Genomic DNA, 22,856 nt, shown 5'->3' on the forward strand with positions numbered 1-22,856 from the left:
ATCTTGATCTAAGGCTTACTAGAAGTTATTCCATAGTATAACCCTTGCATAATAATTAGCTAGCCTAATAATTGACAGTGCGAACAAATATTAGTGGATATAAGGAGTTGATCTCTGCATCATTTTCAATCGTTACAGCTTTATTTATAAGATACTATTACAGAAGTGTTTAATTCAAATGAAACAATAGGACTATAATGATAAAAGCAATTTTTGCTTTTGTGCAGTGCTTCATCGTTAATTATCTTACATACATTTCCATAGCAAAAATAAGATAAAACATTGTAAATAACAGTAATACACCTGGTACTTCACCACAGAGAAATTCAACCTAAAACTGATTTGCTCTTCAGAGTGAATTGATTTTTATTGTAAACTACAGAGGAGACCTAAAAAATATGCATTTTATTTTTTTACAAGGGTCAGATGACTGGGAAATTTTAGGCCTTATTCAATATAGCATTTACACAGCATTAGCAATAACTCTGTGTGCATGGACAACCAAGATCTCCTCGTTTATGTTTTTAGTTTAGAATAATGGCATTAAATATATGGTGTAGAAAATAGCTGTTGACAGTTGGCACCGAGAGCAGAAATTAGGTGGAAAAGAATACGAACTATCATACAAAATCAACATGGACTCATTAACCCATTCTGACCTGAGATCAGATTCATAACGAGGCTTCCACTGGACACACACTGGTCTGATGAACCCATTCTGACCCGAGATCAGATTCTAAAAATGTCACAGTCGTTCTTCGATTTTTCAAAAATAGCAGACCTACAAGCTCTATGAGCTTGTAGATCTGCTATTTTTCAATAGCTAAAGCATAACATGATGCTGACACCAAAATGGGTTCCCGTTCAGAATGGGTTAACTGCTGATGCCACTGTCACAGACACTTTCAGTCCTTTGTCTGTGACACAGAACAAATGTGACAGCTATGTTGATGTTTGTCAACTCTGATTACAAGAAATATGGGGTTGTTGTTCGGGGAGGAATAACCCTCTCAGAGTCAGGCACTGCTCTGAAGAGCTTAGGCTCTCTTGTGTTAGCATCTTTGAAGACCATAATGGAGGCGATATTGCCACAGCGGTAGCAATAATTAGGAGCGGACCACACCGTAACAAGCTTCTCATCAAACATGAATTTGTAGCCTTCGTGGACAAGCTGATGTGCCCGGCAGATCAGCTTCAGATTGTTGATGTGCACAAACTACACAATTTGGAAGAAAGTGAAAAAAGGGAGGGGAGAGACACAAAGAGACTGATTAGTGGGTACAAACTAACACTTGTAACAACTATCCCTACTTTTCCCTATAAATAGCATTTCCCTACGCTCCAGTCGTCCCTTTTTTATTATTCTTTATTTTATTATCTAGCTCCAGTTTAACACCTCATCTACACAGGCAAGGAGCGAGCGTTCCGATGGCGATATCATGCGAAAAACGGTCCTGATATAAATGGTAAATAAAATGTAAAGCGCCTTTATCCAAGGCGCTTTACAGAGATAGTGCATTACATTCACACACACATTCACACACTGATGCCGGAGGAAACCATGCTAGGCACCAAACTGCACATCAAGGATACTTCAACACTAACAAACTGGGAACCTTGCGGTTACCATCCGGTCACTCTACCCCTGAGCCACCGTCACCCCATATGGACCGTTGGAGATTGCGTTGCAACGTAGCCTGAACCAATCAAATAACCAATAAAAGTGTTTGGGGCCACGAAACCTCGCTCAAACAGAGACCCTGCGAGCGAGTATAGAGGGGTGGACAACGTTGCTGCACTCTCACAGTACATCAGGACAGTCTCATTGAAAAACATGTATTCTAATACATGACTTCATTGTTCGCTCGCAACGCTGGCAGTGTAGATGAGGTGTAAGTTGCAAAAAAGAAATGGCATTTCGTTCTTATCATACATTATATATTATTTATTTACCAACATCTTCAGTATTACAAATAAACATAAAAGTGGCTCCAAAATCATATTTATTGGACAATAAACCATTTGTATAGTTCAAAGCTTCATTATTAATGTACCTTCAAGCCCCAAAGCTTTGCTTTTATAAAATATCTTTTATGAAAGCAAAGCTTTGGGGCTTATAATACATTTTAATAAAATTGGGGTCCATGAAGGTACATGCATGTTTATTGCATAACATAGTACTAAAAAAGAAGAAAAAATAAAAATAAACTTGAAAATGTTGTAATGAATACAAGCAAGCAAGCTCTACAAATTTGAATGAAGTTACCAATCCAAGCTTTTATTTGGAGCTCTGTTGAAGCATTACCACATCTAACACTTATTTTGCCAGGCAATTTTTCAGAATAAAGGTGCTAGAGTGCCAAGCAAATGAGGCAGATTTTACTCTGAAAAGCCCCACCACCTTCCATTTCCCCTCAAAACCGTGAGGTATAATCTTCCATTACTACCTCAGGCTGTAAAGTCTCATCTCTCTCTAGAAGCGTTTATATTCCAAACAAGATGCTTCGTTAAGTCAGAAATGAGGACAGAACAGTTCTGATCAAAAATGGACAGCGACGTAGATTCAGTTTTGTCGGGCCGTAAACAAGGAAGTGAACGGCTGTGCGCAAACTGCGCATGCGCGAAACATGACGCTGATCACTTTTGGACTGGAGCCTGACAGATTTAACCTACAGGCTACTGCTACACTCTGGACAATGGAGTCAGACAATTACATGACATATTGTTGACAGTTAAAGCAATTTATGACGTCTAGTGACATGATATCTCACCTCATTTGTGACCTTTGCACCAAATAGCCACCCAGCCCCCCTGGGACTTATAGCCCAGGTGTCTACATCTTCAGGGTCCGACCAGACCAGGTCACAGAACGCTCCTTTGTGGGGGATTTCCTGGTTCCGCTCGATAGTTCGAATCTGATCTAGGGTTTTTATGTCTGGTGAGAGGCCTCCATGAACACACAGAATCTGTTCATCCATCAACTGAAAATGTAACAAACACATATTTTAATGTTACGGTAAGGTTTACAAACTCACTTTAAATTTAGGTCTCCAAAAGTATGTCTAAAATTCTAATATTAGTTAGACACTGTTAGTTTAATATTGCCAATAATATTGGCAATATTAAACTAACAGTATCTAACTAATATTAGAATTGCTAAATATGCTAAAGATTGTAGAAAATAAATGTAATGTGGAAGACTTATTCATGATGTGGTTCCGAAGTCAAGACTTAAACAATAATAATTGTCAATCTCTAATACTCACTGCTGCAACTGTTAGCATGTCAAACACTTTGGTACAATAACGCCAGGCATTTGCATTCCCATATTTGGTTTGGCATTCATCTGAAAGATGACAAATAGAGCTGTTAACTTAAAACAGGCATAATGGCATCTACTCAGACTCAGGGGAGTCAGGGAGTGAAAATGGGTTTCATTCAATATCACTATAAAAAATAACTTGTTGACAGCCAATATTTTTTTTAATGTCTCACCGTAAAAGCCATAGACTTGGGTGATCTGTCTACTTTCATGGTTTCCGCGGAGGAGTGTAATGCGGTCAGGCCATTTTGCCTTCAACACCAGCAGGTATGTGAATGTCTCCAAGCTATAATATCCTCTGTCAACAAAGTCACCCTTAAAAGAGAACAAGTAAAACAGACTTTGTTGTGGTTATTTTGTTAGCAAATTCAAGATCTAGCAGAGGAATGGTAAATGGTAAATGGTGCATTTATATAGCGCCTTTATCCAAGGCGCTTTACATAGATTGTGCATTACATTCACCCATTCATACACCGATGGCAGCGGAAACCATGCAAGGCACCAACTAGCACATCGGGAGCAATTAGGGGTTCAGTGTCTTGCTCAAGGACACTTCGACAGTAACTCTGGGGGAGCCCGGGTTCGAACTGGCAACCTTGCGGTTCCCATCCAGGCACTCTACCCCTGAGCCACCGCCGCCCACCACCGCCGCCCCTTGAATGACTTCAAGGTGTGAATTAATGTGTAATAATACCTACCATAAATATGTAATTTGTGTCTGGGACCTGTCCACCAGTTCTGAAGAGTTCACAAAGATCATAAAACTGAAAGAAAATAAGGAAAGACATTTAAACTGAGACCACTTTTTTCCCACAGGCATGGGATCTATGGACCTCGGCTAGAAAAAAACAAAACAATTACAGAGCATAATACGGATTGATTTTTGCATTTGTGTTGCTGTAATAACATAGATTTAGACACAGACATTTAATATTTAGGTTATTCAATCAACAACGAATGGCAGAATGTAAATAATATTATAAAATACAACATTGTGTGAACAGCAACTCACTTTACTTTGTAATAAATTATTTAAAAACATGCAGCAGTCGCTAAAGGACAGGTTGCATGAACACGTAGGGCAATATTACTTCCAATAGAAATACCATTTCCCACCCACAGAAATTGTGTTTTACCTGTCCGTGTATGTCACCACACACTGTCACAGGAGTAGACACAGGCTGCACGTTTGATTCCTCCAGGAGAAGGTCGCACACATAGTCACATAACCTCTGTAGAGATTGAAAACAAACACACACTCAGTCAGTCACATAAACATCTGTTGAGATTAAAAACAAACGCACAAATACATGTGTGTGTCATAATTACGTAACCTAGTAACCTCTGTAGAGATAGAAAACAATTAAACAAACCAAAGGTTCCTGTTTTAGACAAAACTGAACAACCAAACGATTGTGGCAGGCTATCTGCAAATTGCAGACCTGACACCGAGGTAGTAACACCGAAGGGAATCGGTCTAAAAAAGATCATAAAACAATACAAAAACGTGCCATTAATGCCAACTAACGGCCGAGCATCAGTCAGATCTGCTGTTAACGTTAGTTAGCTAGCTGACAGACACATTCAGCCACCATTAGCCATAATTGACAGCTCAGACAGCAGTCAAATAAGAACCTGTTCAAACTGTGACTTTAACGTTATGCGTTAGCGGTTAACCTTCAGATATGATAGATAATGATATATATTGAAAGGCATTACAATTTTACTTCCTAACCCGATGGGGGTGACGTTAGCAAGCTAACGAACGTTAGCTAGCTACCTAAGCTAACGTTAGCTATGCTACACTAAAGAACAGACAAATGGGGCTAACGCTTTTTGTTTTTGTTATTACGATATATGACTTACTCAAAGACACTACGACAAACGCATAGTTACCTTGAGGTCGTTTTCTGGTAGATATTTACACTGCTTTGCGATCTCAGCATATTTATCGAGATCTAGAGGCGCCATTGTAGCCACCACCAAAATGTTATGCGCATGCAACTTCCTTACTACTCTCCCCCAGTCAGTCCCACAGCACAGATACCCTTGGCTACAATGAAAATGGCATCAAGTCGCTATGCAGGTCGCTGATCCAGTCTGGAGCGGATACGGAAATGGTGTGTGAATGTGCGTGCAAATTGCCCAGATTACGGAAGGCGGGCGCTAGACCGGATCACACCAGAGTGTATAGTAGGAGAGTAGCGACACGCTTTTATCTCGTCGCAAAGCGGGTGCCTAGTATATGGGCTATAGTTCCAATTCCAAACATTGCTCCTAAGGCTGGAATGCGTTATCCCATTGAGATAGAATGAGCACTTCCGCATTCCATTGTTGCACCACTCGGTTCACACCTTAGAGTATATAACTCTATGGTTCACACTGGTGTGATTCTTTATAATTGATTTAGCTTTTGAGCTCAATGGGATGCCATTCTTCGCCACCAGGGGGCGACCACATAGTAGTATGAGGATATGACCTCCACCAGAAAGAATAAGAAAATGTAAACAAACTAGCTAGCTACTAGCAGACTAGCAGGAAGTGTGAAAGAGCTGACGCTTTGCTGCTCCCTTAAATATTTTCAGCTAGATATTTACTGCTACTGAGATTAACTCGTGTTGTGTTTTATAGAGTAGATCTTAAAGTTTTAAATCTGTTATATCGTCTTTAAGTGTCATCGTGTGATTTTGGTGAGTGACGCCAAATACTAGCTCCACAGAGAAGCTCCACGTTCCAAATTAAATATGTCGGGGTCAACGAACGGAGGAATGACAAATGCTCAGTTATTTCAACAGGTTGGACACACACTCACACTCACTCATCTATCCTGTGGACCCCCTACCCCCATGAGACTGTTTAAAAAGATGTACTATACGATTTGTGGACAAATCACATTTTAAATAAGAAAATGTTTAAATGGTCATTGGGTCCACCACCTAATCCCCATAGCCTATCACTGTTGCTGCGTTATGTGAATGCATTTCTTATTGTATTTTAATGCATTTGTGTATTTTATGTAATGTTTTTATTGTTGTAACTGACTGCTGGTGTGCCGAAGACAAATTTCCATTTTATGTAAATTGAATGGACAATAACGCTTTCTTTATGTTTATCTTCATTTTACTCTATGTGGTGAGAACTCCATGATCTGGATAATCATTATTGTACATTCTTTCATTGAGACAACTTCTAATCTAGACAGTGAAATAAAACTGTTCCACAGTTTGCTCCCTGGAACCCCCTCAATGACCCCACTTTATAGACTCACTGCAGTAGAGTAGCATATTTGGCACATGTCTTCATACCAAAACAATGAAACATAGTACAGTTATCATACTATAGTTAAGTAGTCTCTCCACCATATTACGGCATTGACAATGACAGCACAATTTTAGACATTTGTATTTATTATTATCCCTTTTTGGGCATTCCAAGTTGTGTTGATGTCCTGGCTGTTATATTATATGAGTGTGAAAACAAGTAGTGTGCACATATGCAGTAGTGGCTCAGACTGAGCCTCTGCCTGATGACCAAAACCCTAATATTTCACCCGGCCAACGAGGGTTAAAATGTTGGGGACCTGGGTTCCAACTTCCCAGCACATCCTAGCAACCTAGCTGCAACTTGCAAAGTCAATAAGAACCTTTCTCGGCCCCACACTCTTCTCACTGGTTACTATACTTTGGTCCGACATACCATTGGTCCGATCGACTACCTACCCCCCCCTTCTCCCTTATATTGTGTTTAGTTCCCAAGATGGCTGCAGCACCAGCTCCAAACTCCAACACTGAGGAAAGAAATATTACCTGCACCTGCTACTTTCTTGACAGAAAGTACCATATTGTGCCGAATATAAGGCGACTCTGATTATAAGTAGAATAATTTTTCAAGACTCATTTGTGGAAAAAGAACATTGAATGTCAAATAGTCTAGTCCCCGATTATAATATGACCTAGTTTTTTGGGATAAAAAGTAAAACACGTTATATTCAGCACAACAGGGTGTCTACTGTTGATATGGCCTGTGAATGGTCGGTGTTGCAACTCTAGATTCAACATATTGATAAACAAATCTAGTGTTGCAAATTGTGGCTACAGTGGCACTGTGGCACAGGTCTTCATAACAGCAACAACTTGGAATGCCCAAAAATGGGATAATCATCTTCATCTAAATGTCTAAATATTGTGCTGTCTGTATCATTGGCACTGTGTATTATGGTGGAGAGTGGAGACGTTGCTACTTCTACAGTATAATTACTGTACTATGTGTTGGTATTTGAAAACAAATTGTGTGCACGTATGTAGCAGTAGTGGCTCAGAGCCAAAACCTGGTTTATTTGAATCCCGGGCATTACACATATAACCTACTCTAGCTATGAGTAAAGCCATACTGTAGTGTAGGTCATTTGACTATGTTTTTACAACATTGGTATCAGCAATTATGCAGCCGATGTGTCCTGATTTTTAACTACACATTTGCGAAACGTTTTCAAAATTAAAAGTAGTTTTATTCATTAGAATTAACTTTGCACTTTTTTACAAAATATCCGCAAAAACATCAGTAATCGGTGGACTAGGTCAGGACAGTGGTTCTCTACCACGATAATCATATCTGCACTGGGATAAATATTGTGAAAATAGCCACAAACGCACAAAGCCTCGCAACCCGAGGCGTTGCGACCTTGTAGGTCTGCCATTTGCCTCTGTCTTATATTATTTGACATTCTTTGACGAGTGTCATCATCTCTAGTAAAACAATCCGAGAACCCTTTGTCAAAAATAAAGGAAAAACCGTGCCCTCTTTTCCTTGACGGAGTCAGACTGTCTGTCTCGAGAGACTGCCAGTAAAATAACAGAAATGTCTCTCCTCCTTCCTTCCTTCATTCCGTCCCTCTGTGTGCAGATGACGCTGTTGCGCTGGCTGTCGTCTCAGTCCGACTCGGATAGAGAGTCTCTCATCTTTCTGAATGGAGTTCAGGTGGCTAGAGAGCTGTTCAACAGAGTCACCGGCCAGGACCAAGTGGAACAGTACAAGGTAACAACCCATGAAGCACTGGCGTCCCTATTTTGGTCTTTATAGATGAAAATCAAATGTTTTCAAACAGATCTACAAGCTTACACCGCATTGCGACGTGTAATCACAATTATATATAGAATATAACTAGTCTATAGCAACAATAGCAGTTTGTGAACAAACAGGGGTCATTAATCATGTAAGTAAAATAACAGGCCTCATTCTGACTCCATTTCCAGAACTTTACACCCGGTCACACTCTGACCATAATAACGTTTTCATCCACCGTCATGATGAGGACAACATTTTAAAATACAGCTGCAACAAGAATGACTGCATGGTTTTAACTTTATGAGCCTTAGCTGCTGTAAAGTCACAACAACGTGCACTGTCTGTCAAATGTATGTATGCCCTCTGCCACACTGTAACTCATTCTGCAAGAGACCAACACCAAACACTCAATGTGAACACAGTCTGGAGTTGTGTTGTAGAGCCTGACTAATATATTGGTTTCAATGATGTACTTATAGGCCATTATTTGACGTTTTTGATGACATCAGTCAGTGTCTGCAAGTATGCAGCCAATGTGTCCACTTTCAACCTGGCGTCCGTATTTTGTGCATGTCATTATAGGCAGAAAGATTTAGATCTACAATCTCACAATGTGTCACAACATTATTCCTCATGAGCTTGTAGATGGGCAGTTTTAAAACTTTAAATTGTTAATGTCATAGTATGTAATGTTGCCCTGTGTTTAATAAATACATTTTTGGTGACGTTTTAAAGCTGCAGAAACACACTGACATCTCGTTGTATGTATGTGTGTGTTTGTTTCGGTAGCCCAAAAATGTCCCTGTCTTGTCTACCAAAACAAACAGTGAAATCACCAAAATAAAACGAGAGGGCAGTGTGTTTCTGCTGGTAAACAATTAATAAATGTAAGTTCCTCAGCTCATGTTTATTTATTTTGTATTTATTAATATTTGTATAGCCTTTTCGAGTTCAAGATTATGGCTGCCTGGTAGACTAACTGAAGCCGTTGTTTTTCTCAGAGAGAGTGCATCCAGAACATCGCACAGTTTGTGCAGCAGAACCCCGGGGCCTCGGAGACCCAAATCAACACAGAGGTGGAGAAACATGTTCTGCTGTTTGCTGCACGAGTCAAAGCCCTGGACTCTGCACCACTATTCTGAACACTCGCGCATGGGTCGCACGCGTGTGTGCGCACAGCCGCACACACACACACACACACACACATTAACGTTTCTGGAAGTGTCACAAGCGTTTGATAATACTTTTTTCATTCGTTAAATGACTATAAAACCCAGACAGACATAACTTTTTTATTTTTATTTTTGAAGTTCATTTGATATACAGTACTTTACCTAGTACACTGAGATATGAGAGAGAGATATACTTTATTAGTCTCCCGAGGAAGAAATTTGTCTTAGACAAAGGGCCCGCATGCAAGCGTAGCCCTAGTCCATGTCGCCACAGTGCAGCGCTGAATGGACCTATATGTTTTGTGCCTCACTTATAAACTAGATTAGAAGTTGATGAATTGTTTTTTTTGTCAGTATAATAAATGTTCTACAAAGACATTCCTGTCTCACTTCACCAGTGGTTCTCAACCTGTGGGTCAGGTTGAGACCTCCCCACATGATTCCACATGATCTGTGGAATCGAGTCAAACAAAATGTAATGCCTCAACTCCTATGATTCCAAGTGCTTGTCAGGGTCCCCTGTCCGGTCCACTGTTCAGGGTTCCCTGTTCAAATATGAATAGGGTGGATCTTTCGGGGGGATCTTGGCCTGAAAAGGTTGTGAACCGCTGCACTACACAGTACCAACCTGGAAGTGAGGTAGCAGAACACATTTCCTAATGCCTTTTTCCAATAGGTTTTTGATTTATGCAGAAAATACAATCTGTGCATGATTAAGCGTAATATTAAATGTATGTGGTTCGAAAATCGGAAAGTGTTGATTTCATTATCTTGTTTCAGTATTTGTTGTCGCTTGGGTTCATATGATAAAAATCACACCCGTTTGAAGTGAGGGGCGCTCTAATCATCATACATCATCATCATCAAGAATGGTGGTCCCTTTTTGGCCAAAGGTTCCCACCGACAAACATATTCCGATTTGCTCAGACACATATGACGTAAATTCTCCATTAATTGTCAATTGCATTTAATGTTTGTGTTCAACACAAACATTAAACACTATAGCTGTTTATAGGAGGGGCTAACGCCCCTCAAACAAATGGATTGCCGACAAATGTTAGGTTACCGGTATTCATAAAGGACAGTCTCATATCCATACCGTATGGACTTGCATTGCTAGGGAACAACGTATTTCCTGTCTGTCTGCTACTGATATTCATAAACACTGCAACAGGAAATAATTATTTGGGTCATGCCTCATTGCCTGAACACATTTAAAATATGCCTTGACTGCATTTATCTTTCTCTGTCTCTCACTCCACCATAATCCCATAGCCTGGAGGGACAACTGGCTGGTCTGCTAGGCCACCAGCTGTAGCTTACTCTCAACTTGCAAATTGGTCACAACATTGTTAAACAGGGCTATATAGGCTACGCCCAGCCAAGAACAAATGAAAAAATGGTTAAATTGTAAAAAGGGGAATTGATGGTATTATTGTTTGGTATAAGACAGGCAGCTTAACACGGGGGGGGGGGGAGGAGTGTTAGAAAGGTTGCTATGGTGATCTTCTGACTCACGAACACAAAGTGCTAGGAGTGACTCACAGATGTCGGTGCACTTTTTATTTTACTGGAAGGTGTTGGAGATGGGCTCTTTATAACAACAAATAAATTGTGCAGTGAGATACTTTAGATTAGAAAGACCCTCTTGGAGCACCCTATCTCTGCGTGTCCTTTAATTGGTGAATTTTAAGAACGGACAAAGGTATAAAGGATTTATCATGTATTTAATCCAATTGCATGAAGTTAAAGTATTACAGATTGAATAACAGAATGAGTATGAAATGTACTACATGAGCTCATGGGCGTCAGAATGGTACTTCCTTTTTCCTTTATCTTAGTGACAATTTTAGATTTCTATCAACCCGCTCGGTTTGATGCTGGGAAAACACAGTTACGGAAATATGGGCATACAGTGTATTCGTCATCCTTTGGTCATATAGATTAAAGGTTAAACATAGATGAATCAATATCCTGATATATAAAAAATGTATAATACATTTGTATTTAATCACATTATGCCTTTTAAATAAATGGCTCTTTATTTAACATTAATGATTTAAATAATAATATGGTCAACTGAGTATACTGATTGGATCTCTTTAACCAATAAACCAACAAAGGCATATGTCTGCCTTCCGCAGTCTAGGATGCAGTGTGGATTTCGTCGACTAATACTAGGACGAAAAATGTTCGTCGACTACCTTTTTTCACTGACAAAAACTACATAAGAACTAAGCCATGATGACTAAAACTATGACTATAGTATATAATATACTGTCGATATACTGTCGATTTTGTCAACAAATAAAAACTAGACTAAAATCTTAGGAAGGCACTAGTGGACAAGAGATTCAGTATAAGTCATTTTACACTTGGTTGCATGCTGAAAATGCATGCTAAAATCTTATATTTAGTCGACTAAAACTAGACTACCACTAATGCATTCTAGATGACTAAAATGTGACTAAAACTAAATGTAAACTATTCCAGAGACTATGACCTAAAACAAAAATAGAAATTTGCTGCCAAAAACAACACTGGTAGGATGCTCGTTGGGAGACGCTGTCCGGTTATACAATATCAATATGTGTTGTACCCATCAGTTCACCCAAAATAATTACGTTCTATCAATGACACACCACATGGCATAAAGCCTTGAATTCATCGAGATTGTTTTGTTTTTGTCACATTTCTGAGTCAATTATTGGCTCAGAAATGCGACAAAAACAACAATCTCCATGAATTCAAGAGAAAAAAATTATATTTTTGGGGGTGAACAACTACTGTAAGAGGCCTGACAGATATACAGAGATACAGGAAGCAACACTCGTAGGAAGCATCACTCGCAGGAAGCGTTGCAAAAGCAAAAGCGTTGCAGAAGTGTTGCAAAAAGCAACAAGTGTTGAAAAGTATGAAGTAATACTGTGACACCACAGATGAATCACATCCATGAAGAGATAACGATGTAGAGGAGAGCAGTTGACGTCAGTATTAGAGATATAAGACCGAATGTCTTTGTTCAGTGAAGGTCCAGTTCTCCAGACTAAAAGTGTGACCGAATCCTCTGGAGGCAAAAATGCATCCAGTCATGTTGTTCATTCTGTTCTGGAGCTCAGGTAGGACTTCTGTTTTAATATGCACTGTTGGTTGATGTCTCTTGAATAATCAAAATATGATGGGCTTCATTTTCGTCACCGCTAAACCCCTTAACTTCTTTGCCTTTTTTACTATTTTGAATAGTTAAAATGGCCATTCTACAACGTGTCAATGTAGATTGGCTAGTTGAACTATTCAAAAATGTTTTTCAACATATATATATATTTTTAAGGCAAAGAAGTTTAGGGATAAGGGGTTTAGCGGTGAACCCTTGAGAAGTGTCACATCGCCCAGGACCGATCTTCTGCTCCCAAAGTTCAAACTAAATCATATATGGTGGGGATTTCTGGGGAAGCATTTAGGCCTATACTTCAATTTGATGCATACATAATAATTTTAACATTGATTCCAATCAACACTGTTGTGTTGTAGACAGAATAAAGGACACCACAAATAAAGAATAAGTACCTATACTGAATGACAGAGGGTCATAACTGTCAGAACAGTTACCTAGATCAGTGCATCTATTCTACAGGGTCAGCATAACCACTTTAAACCCTATAGGCCTAGCCTACATCAGTGTTGTTTTTGGCCTCTTGAAGTTTTCACTTAGTTTTTGTCACATTGTAGTCACCTGGAATGTATTAGTGTTAGTCTAGTTTTAGTCGACTAAATGTCATAAGATTTTAGTCGACTAAATCTACAGGTTAACCAGCTCAGTGGCCTTGAGTCGCTCTGTGACCTATTTTTATTTTTTACAGTCTATGGCTGTGACGCGTTGTGAGCTTGTAGATCGGCTATCGGCTATCGGCTAGTGTAAAATCACTTGTCTTTTACTTATACTGGATCTTTTGTCCACAAGTCCCTTCCTAACATTTTACTCTTATCTGTTTACGAAATTGTCAACATATTTAGTCTTAGTTTTAGTCATCATAGCTTAGTTTTCATGTAGTTTTCATCAGTGAAAAAAGGTAGTCGACGAACAATTTTTGGTTTAGTGGACAAAAACAACACTGGTCTACATTGGCCATTTGAAAATATCTGATCTACAGAAGCCTTACAAATATGCAATGCGTTGTGAGCTTGTAGAGAGCTTTTCAAAGAAACCTTGTTACAAATGTGTAATATTTCTGAAACATTTTAACAACACAAATCATGGGGTCCCCGGCACAAAATATTTTCAGATTGGGTCCCGCGGGTCAAATAGCATATATTTTAATTTCGGGGGTCCATGACATGAAAGTGTTGAGAGTCCCTTTGGCATTTGGGAATACCTCCTAGTGATACAATAAACATTCTAAATCCATTTATTTTTAGAATAAATGTTATTGTATTCAAAAATACTTTCAGATTGCGATACCACTTTTATCCTGCAATTAGGAGAGATAATTATTGATTGATTGATTGATTGATTGAAATATTTATTAACAGTTTGCAGAATTACAGTACATTTCAAGCACAAACTCAATACAAAGACTGTTAACTGTGAGTGGAGTGAATTCATCGAGATTGTTTTGTTTTTGTCACATTTCTGAGTCAATTATTGGCTCAGAAATGCGACAAAAACAACAATCTCCATGAATTCAAGAGAAAAAAAATATATTTTTGGGGGTGAACAACTACTGTAAGAGGCCTGACAGATATACAGAGATACAGGAAGCAACACTCGTAGGAAGCATCACTCGCAGGAAACGTTGCAAAAGCAAAAGCGTTGCAGAAGTGTTGCAAAAAGCAACAAGTGTTGAAAAGTATGAAGTAATACTGTGACACCACAGGGGTGAGGTGGGCAGGGGTGAGGTGGGTTCGGGGGGTGAGGCCAAGTAGGAGCCTGACCAGTTTGTTTTGGGAGGTCTGGAGACTTGTTTTAAGGGCCTTTGAGGTGCTGTGGTACTAAGAGGTGGATGCATAGTCAAAGAAACCTTGTACGAGGGCTCCTGTTAAGGTCTTCAAGGTGTTTTTGTTGACCAGTGAGGAGATCCTGTAGAGGAATCTTGTTCTTTGATTGACTTTTTTGATTACGTTGGTGGCCATCTTATCACCGGAAAGATTGGCCTCCAGGATGGAACCTAGGTAGGTAATTTTATCCTTCCGTGTGATAATATCGTCACCCACTCTAACCAAGAAGCCATCTGCCTTTTTGAGATTACTATTTGATCCGAAGAGAATGGATTCAGTTTTTCCCAGTTGTAAGGATAGTTTGTTATCAGCGAGCCAGGTGCAGATTCTACCGAGGCCTACAGGAATCAGGATACAGGATAAACCATTACAAAGGAAAGTAATGGAAACATAATAATGATAGCCTATATATAATTATTTTAATGAGCCAACTAAAATTAACCCTCAACTTCCTATACCTGATTGAATGAAATCAGTTAGGCTACAAAAAGAGGTACGGTGAGGTAAAAATAGGCTACTTTACACACCCAGGGGGTCCACAGTTACCAGATTTGGAGTAATTTATATCTACGTCATAGATATTAGATACCTACGTCATAAAAGACAAAGATGGTTAAAAAACTGATCACAGCCGGCGATTCACATGAATCGACGCAATTCGTTCCAATGAGGATCTCGAGATATAGACCTACAAATGAAATGAATAGATTGTGTTCTGTTCTGATAAGATATGACACTAATGCCAGACAGTGAGTGACTGTACTGTGTTGTGTTGTGTATCGGTTTGGTTTGGTGTCCGTGCAGACAGAGGGGAGGGATGCCACGGTCCAATTGTAAACGCATGCGTGATAGTAGCGCTTCTAAATGGAGTGAAGAGGCCCTTGTTGGGGACAAAACAGAACTTCCACTTCTTCAGAGACCTCTGTTTCAAGATAAACATAAGATAAACATATATTTAATTAAAAAAACACGTTATTGTTTAATTGTTACCGTTAGATGAAACTTGAATGGCGAAGTTATTTTCGGCAAGCGACAGTCGTTTTACTACACAGAGTTAATTAGCAGTAGCCTATACATTTCGATTACATTTATTGTAGGCTACACGCCATGCACTTAATGACATGGATCCTGTTAAGATTTCAAAACTTGCGAAATGCATAAAATAATTATGTAATACATAATAAAATACACAGGCCTAAATCGCAATTAAGGTTTGTTTCATTTAGCACACTCTATTATATATTGTTCCATAGAATATAAAAACATTGTCGAGAGACTTTTATTTTGTTAAACACCAGAAAAACCTATGGTTACATGGTTGCGGTCACCCAACAGATTGACACATCCTAGCAGAGGGGACGAGAGAGATCTTCATCTGCTCCAAATTGATTTTCCGAAGCCTGATCGTGTTTGTTTAAGTTTTTAAACGGAGATTTGTCAAGGACCGAGAGGATTCTGAAACCACCAGACACTGCAGGCAGTTGACAAAACAATCACGCTATTGCAGCCTCTACTAAACAGGGAATAGTTGTGAGGTAGCAGAATGGCACGGCCAAAGAAAAAAGAAGCAGTTGTGTGGTTTTAACATCAGTTTCACCCCAGAAGGAGGAGAAGAAGGGATTGGAAACGCCTGGATAAAGAAGAAGATAGCCGTTAATGCTGTTGTTTTGATTTCATTTTGTTGCCGCACCGATCGGCCTGACGGACGGACGGACGGACAGGACAGGGAGTTAGGGTTGTTGACATACATTTTTCCATTTAGAAGATGGAGGTGACATTCCTGCTGTCCCAGTACTACTGGGTCCAGTTCCTCTGTGTGTCCGTGGTGCTACTGGACGGACTAGTCACGCCAGGTGAGGACGGAGCGAGCAGCCTCACCGATCAATACATTTGAAATACAACACTTTGAACTTCCACACGTTTCTTCTTTTGAGTGTGTAGTACTGTGTATTATTAAGGATCAGTCGGTACACACAGGCATTCTAGGTCTACACCAGACCATACTATATAGCCTGAATGTGCGTTAGTGTATAGTATACTGTAAGAGCCGTTCTAGGGCTAGGTCTGGTGGTATGGAATAACGACACAGTCGACACTCACTCACTCAATCTCACTAGCTTGCTTGCTGACTCATTTTAGGTGACATGTACTTCATACCATTGATGTGATGTGGGGGGCGAAAGGAGTCCTTGGGTTTTTATGTGATGCACTGCATCATTTTTCCAGAGTTTTAGCCAGGGCGTCTGCCTGTCTGTAGTCTAGAGTAGACTATTGACTGTTTTAGGCTTCTGTCTGTCTGTAGTCTACAGGCTAGTTTTAGCTAGGGGGTCTGACTCTGTAGTCTACTAGCCCTGAAACATGACTGTCATGATTATCATGACATGGCTCGTGAAGTAGAGAGTCATGTGAACCATGGCTAGTAGTCTACACACTGCACAGGCAGTTGTACATGATGGGATAGGATATGGCATGAGCCTGTCTGTGGCAGACTTGACTGGACTGTAACATGAGCTCTCACAGTTGGAGTCTGCTGAAATGTAAAAACAAAGTAATCCTATTATTGAACCTGAGCTTGAATAGCAACAAACATAACATACTATATTTATTTGACCAACATGGATATCATCTGTATACGAACATTCATTCATTTTAAGTTATAATTTATAACTTATAATAACACTCCTGCTAGCCTCACAGGCTGCTTTGATTTAACCGAGCGGTGATTCTCTCAGCTGGAATTCATACTGGGAGCCCAATTTAGTGTTGGTGAGTTGAAACTAAGTGACCCAATATAATGAATTACCGTAAATATTATCCAATCCAATTTTATTTATAGAGCACATTTAAAACAACAAAATTGAGTGCTGTACAATTAGGAAAAACAGTATTAAAACATAATACAATACAGTAATAAAAACATACAATAAAATCAAACACTCAGGAGTACACATTATTCACGGTTTAAAAGCCAGGGAATAGAAATGAGTTTTAAGATGCGTTTTAAAAACAGGTAGTGTTGGAGCCAGCCTGACATGGCTAGGAACCTGGTTCCACAGTTTAGGAGCAATTACTGAAAAGGCTCGGTGCCCTTTATATCCTGAGCCTGAACCCTCAGGCGCAACACATTTCTTTAGACCCACGTGATTGGTGACTGCATGGGGCCAGATTTTAAACTCCAGTACTGCTTTCCCCCCCCCCCCCCTCTAAGATTTATTTTGGGGCTTTTTATGCCTTTATTGATAGTAAAGCTGTAGGTTAACAGAAAATGGGGAGAGAGATGGGACGTGACACGCAGCAAAAGTCATCAGAATTGGGACTCGAACCCACGACATGCTGTCGGGTTACATTGGCCCAGGCCTAAAGGTTAAAGGTGGTTGCACACCGGCCGCGTTTGTTCGGAAAACCGATGGAGAAACGCCCTTAAAAATCCGAATTCGAGCCCGGTGTGAGGATAACTCCTAAAGGGTGGTTGGTAATCCTGTATCAGGTGATAATTGTAGAGGCAAACCGATTATGGGTTAGGTTAGATGCCAGATTATTGGGTCTGATGCCAGTACCAGAGTCCTAAGTATTTAACTTTTACTATACTATATATTTAACTTATACAAAAATAAGGTCAGGAAGTTCCAGACCCCAGGAACGTGCCCACTGCCCAGGGGGTCGACCCGGTTCCGGCGTGCCGCCCCGCGTCCGAAACGGTTGAGAAATGACAGAGATACTGTGTGTGGGTCCCTCTACTGTCACACCTGAAATCATCATATACTGTATAAGCAAAGCAAAGCAAAGTTCTTTGTTTACCCAGGGAAGTGGACTAAGCTCGAGATTCTTGTTTACAGCCACACCCTGCTCATAGAACATTTCATGGTAGGGGTTCAATGCCTTGCTCAAGGGCACTTCAGCGGTGGTAATCTTAACGTGCCGGTCCGGGGATTCGAACTGGCGACCTTCCGGTATCAAGACCGCTCCGCAAACCGTTCGGCCACTGCTGCCGCTCATATACAGTTAATATGTCCGTGTGTGTTTGTGTGTGTTAGGTTGCGCACAGGTGGTGAAAAACAACCATGCTGTTTTCGTGTTCAGACCCACCCAGCCAGCTACTCACCCAGACACCCACCCAGCCACACACATGGCTGGCGAGTGGTTGCACCAAAAAATCAGGACACTTCGGAGCGCATAATTGCGATACAGATGTTGTCAAAACAAAATAGCACCCACACGAACTGAGCGGTGGAACTATGCTTTTATTGTTATAGTTACTGTGTGTTATAGTTGCATAGTATTGTGTGTCATAATACTGTGTTATAGTGTGTGTGGTGCCTTGGAGCTTGGCTTCAGCAGCTGCAGGGTCAATAGGTCCTACTCAGACAGGGGTCAAAGGTCCTACTCAGGCAGACATACGCACGCACACACACATGGTATGCCACCGCTCAGAAAAACAGTCAAATAATGGCCAAACAGATACATTGCTCTGACTATAATGTCCATACAGTTTGTATGTTGTTGGTGAACCTGCATCAGGTGTTAATTTAATCAAATGTTATTTTGTTGTTCATAGAACGCTCCCTATGAACCAGGTTCATAGAGAGTTCAACCTCATGCGTGACACACTGGTGAAATGATTATGACAGAGACAAAAGTAAACACTCCTAGCCCATTTAGGCCTAAACATTTCTTCTAAATCCTGACAGTATTCTGAAATATCTGTTTCTGGTGCTCAATATTTCATGTGAAGGATCCCCAAGATTATATGTAATTTGCTGCCGACCCCCATCTGATTTTTTTTTCCAGTGACCTCCCCAGAAGCAAAGATTTTAGTTAAAAACGATGGCTATGAAAGAATATATATTCAAAGCTTTGCACGATTTTTTCACGATTTTTCAAAAATAGATCTACAAGCTCGTAGTGTGCCGTGCTATGAGCTTGTAGATCTGCTATTTTCCAATAGCTAAAGTATAACATAATGCTTAAAACACCAAATGGGGTTCCCGCCCCAAATTGGGCTAGAGTAGTAGGTTATCTGCTGTCCTTATCTGATGTTTTTATTCTGGTTATGTCACTTCCTCCCTGCATGATCTTTCTAGGATAACACAGGGAATCAGGGATATTGTGTCCACTGATATGGGAACTGATCCTTGTACTCCTTAATATTGGTTGATACTAGTAGTAGTAATGTCGCTGATTTGATGCTTTTTCTCCGTACTCTTGGCTGATCGTTAGTCTAGGATCCTTGTACGGTACCCTGCACTATTGGTTGATCTAATACTTGTTTAGTACTCTTTATCCACCCTGGGGGTGACAACTCCACCCCCCCCCCCCCCCCCCACACACACACACCCCCCCATTGGAGGATTGTAGGCTAATGTTTCTGATCTAGGATCTGATCCTTGTACTCTTTACTATTGGATGATCGGAATGTCACTGATCTAGGATCATCTTAAACGGGCAGAACGAATGTGTTAAGTGAAGGGAAAGTGATCGTGAGCACAACACACTCAAGTCTCAACAAGTAGTTTACCGGGTGCACAGCTCACAGTGCTCAGAAGAGTTTGTATGAACAGAAAAAAATCACGTCTTTACTTTTTTTAAGGGTTTTTTTTATTTAGGGAGGCACGGGCCAGCATACAGTAGCATACAGCCACTTTGTGGCAGAGTCTACACGAATGAAAAGTAAGGCGCCTTGAAACGCGCCTATATGCTAACATTTCCATTCTGTGCTTTGGATCTTTTCTGTTTATAAACCATGTGTTAAGCCAGGCCACATTACCACAAACACTGTAAAGAGTTCAAATTACTCAACACAGTACAATACTTGTACACATACTGCTAAACACTAACTAACTATCTCATTCTGCACCAGCACTCCTTTGGCAGAAATCTCTCAGAGACTAGTCTACATGATGCTTGATTTTGGGGGATAGAGTTCCAGGCGGTGGTAGCTGAGCATTGTGGGTATTTACAGGTTGCTGTGGCTAGCCTCCAGGTCACAATGAGGTTAAGAAGCTTAGCAACACTGACTGCTAGGACTTTGTTCAGACAGCCGCGCCCACTCTTTCATTGCTGGCCCCTGGTCTGAATGAGAAACAAGGAGGGTTGGGATAGAGAGGTTAAGGTTAGCTACACTTCCCAGTGAAAAACCTGCAAATAGGCTACGGGCCTAAGCCCCAGGAACAGTAATAGGCGTAAGTAAAGTAAGTTAGGACTCAGTAACAGACTACAGTAGCCACAGTAACAACAACACAACTGCTACTGGTACAGACAGAAGACTACCTCTACAATATCTGTGTCAGTGTGTCAATCCATGCATCTGTCTATCAATACTTATTCATTGATTGATTGTTTGAAGTATTTATACTTTGCTGAATTACAGTACATTTCAAGCACAACTCAATACAAAAACTGTTAACTGTGAGTGGACGAAGCCATAAAGCATTACACTGTTGAGGGTCCACTCTTTTAAATTCATTATAAATTCATCATTCACAATGAGGGTTGGCTCTTGGGTTTGCCATGGCATCAGCTTGAAATAATAGCCTGTTTTCTTTTATTATAGCCTGGTTATAAAAGAAAATTTGATTGATCATGCTGAATAATATTTGAAATTATTTTTTGGAAACTGGAAATATATTATAGTATCATTATTTTATCATAATACCATTTTGTGAAAATGTATTTAAACGTGATTTAGGATTAGACGCCTGGTGGACTACACAACTAGTCTCCACTTCTATAGAATTCTAGAATTGTAACAAGACTGTATAACCAAAAGTCAATGGACAACCTGTTTCTAATTAGTGCCCCTTTTCCATTTAACGGAACTCTTAAGGTTGCACCTACAGTGACGTTAGATATATCAATTTTATCGCAGCAGCCTGCAGAAGTCCATTTCCTGTCTCATAATGACAACCCCCCGTGCCGTCCCACCATGAAGTGTCTGACCTCACTGTGGAAGACTACCGGTAATTTGGTAGCAAATTGCAGCAGCCATTGGTCCAGCCAGTGAAAAACAACGTCACAGAATAGTGCAGAATGTCATAGTAGCAAAAGGGGGAACCAACTCCACTTAAGGCGTTATTTATTTCCATTCATCCACACGACACACGATCAATTACTTAATGCTGCACTATGTAATTTTCCTCTTGTGGGATTTGTACCCATTTGCTTGCGCAAGTGCTGACATTTTTACCAGTGAGCTCTGCTAATCGAGCCTGCCTACTTGCTCAGGGGATAAATTGACTATCCTGTCAAAATTCATGCCAGATCCTGTGTCTAGCTGAGGCATGACCTTTGACACGATCTTCTAAATGTCTCAATAGAAGAGCATTGATTCAATTTTCATTAAAAAAAGTTACATACTTTAGTGAATTGAATTCCAGTTCATGCCAAAAGGTGTTGGACAGGGTTATGGTCAGGACTCGTTATGGTGCAGACCAGTCAAGTTCTTCCTTACTCATCTGATCAAACCATTTCTGTATGGGAGGGCGTAGGGGATTGTCATGCTGAAACAAACAAGGATGGAACAGCCTTCTGCAAACAAAATTTGAAGTACACAATTTCCATTATCATAGATATGCAATTCACCCTCATCCACAGCTAATTTCAAATAATTATTGGTTCAGAGATCCTGGTTTCAAGCAATGTTGTAATATCTTTCTCAAGACAAATTCTGTGAAAACACAGGTGTATGATTTCGCTTTTTTCGGGCGGCAGTGGCTCAGGGGTAGAGTGACCGGATGGGAACAGCAAGATTCCCAGTACAAACTTTTTCACTGGAACAGTCGTGTTTTTTACAGGGTCGGTAGTGAGTTTTAACTGGAACACCAGTGGTTTGTCAGGCAATTCTGTGGTTGACAACAAACAAATTAATGAAGAGAAAGAACATGATAATGAGATCAGGTGAGGTCTGTGATTGTGGTAAACTAGAAGCTTGCGCATCTGCGGCACGCTCACGTCTAGCCTCACGCATCCGTGTTGTTGTTGTTTCTCTGTGAATACCGTGTGTCCAAGTGAGAGACACACACAAAGCGTACATTTTGAACGAAGGCCGACAGCGATGTGTCTTTGGCCACCGACTGTGTTTTTCCCGTGCTCACCGCAATAGCTCCATCGCATCACGGAAAGAGAAACTGCAAAAGCTGGCCCCGCTGTGGGAAACTAAAGCTGTCCACGGTTGTAAAGTACCGGTAAAGTCAGTGGCGTCTATGACTTGGCCACCCGAACTGTGGACAAAGTTGTGCGTGCACGCCGCACAACGTGTTACAACTTCTCAATTGTATAGATAGATGTCAGGTGTGAGTTAACTGAGT

General features: G+C 40.4%; 3 protein-coding genes across 5 annotated transcripts in view; 2 read left to right on the plus strand and 1 right to left on the minus strand.

Moving 5' to 3' along the window:
• Positions 1-119: 119 nt before the first annotated feature.
• ppp6c (protein phosphatase 6, catalytic subunit) lies at positions 120-5,375 on the minus strand. 2 transcript variants are annotated; one of them, XR_013964174.1, is made up of 8 exons: positions 5,219-5,375; positions 4,459-4,554; positions 4,021-4,086; positions 3,496-3,637; positions 3,267-3,346; positions 2,772-2,981; positions 836-1,216; positions 120-788 (listed from the first exon to the last, which is right to left on the minus strand). XR_013964174.1 is itself a non-coding variant. In XM_080765186.1 (7 exons), exons 1-7 carry the CDS (start codon positions 5,291-5,293, stop codon positions 968-970), a joined length of 918 nt encoding a protein of 305 aa, XP_080621312.1. In that variant the 5' UTR covers positions 5,294-5,375; the 3' UTR covers positions 120-967. The 2 variants fall into 2 exon arrangements, 1 of the variants encoding a protein (XP_080621312.1); XM_080765186.1 differs by having other exon boundaries at positions 120-1,216.
• Positions 5,376-5,833: 458 nt separating this feature from the next.
• Positions 5,834-10,725, plus strand: LOC308316827 (uncharacterized protein). The gene is made up of 3 exons (XM_080765618.1): positions 5,834-6,117; positions 8,225-8,356; positions 9,388-10,725. The coding sequence occupies exons 1-3, from the start codon at positions 6,067-6,069 to the stop codon at positions 9,526-9,528; spliced, it is 324 nt and encodes a 107-aa protein (XP_080621744.1). The 5' UTR covers positions 5,834-6,066; the 3' UTR covers positions 9,529-10,725.
• A 5,162-nt stretch (positions 10,726-15,887) lies between these two features.
• Positions 15,888-22,856, plus strand: part of LOC308317627 (disintegrin and metalloproteinase domain-containing protein 9-like) — a 33,837-nt gene continuing 26,868 nt past the window's right edge. For both annotated transcript variants that reach the window (XM_080766771.1, XM_080766772.1), the window contains exon 1: positions 15,888-16,406. In XM_080766771.1, the coding sequence (XP_080622897.1) occupies positions 16,319-16,406 (88 nt within the window). In that variant the 5' untranslated portion in view covers positions 15,888-16,318. The remainder of the gene's footprint in view (positions 16,407-22,856) is intronic.

This window comes from Protomyctophum bolini (genome assembly GCF_963924005.1).
Source record: "Protomyctophum bolini genome assembly, chromosome: 6".
In the NCBI taxonomy this organism is placed as follows: Eukaryota; Metazoa; Chordata; class Actinopteri; order Myctophiformes; family Myctophidae; genus Protomyctophum; species Protomyctophum bolini.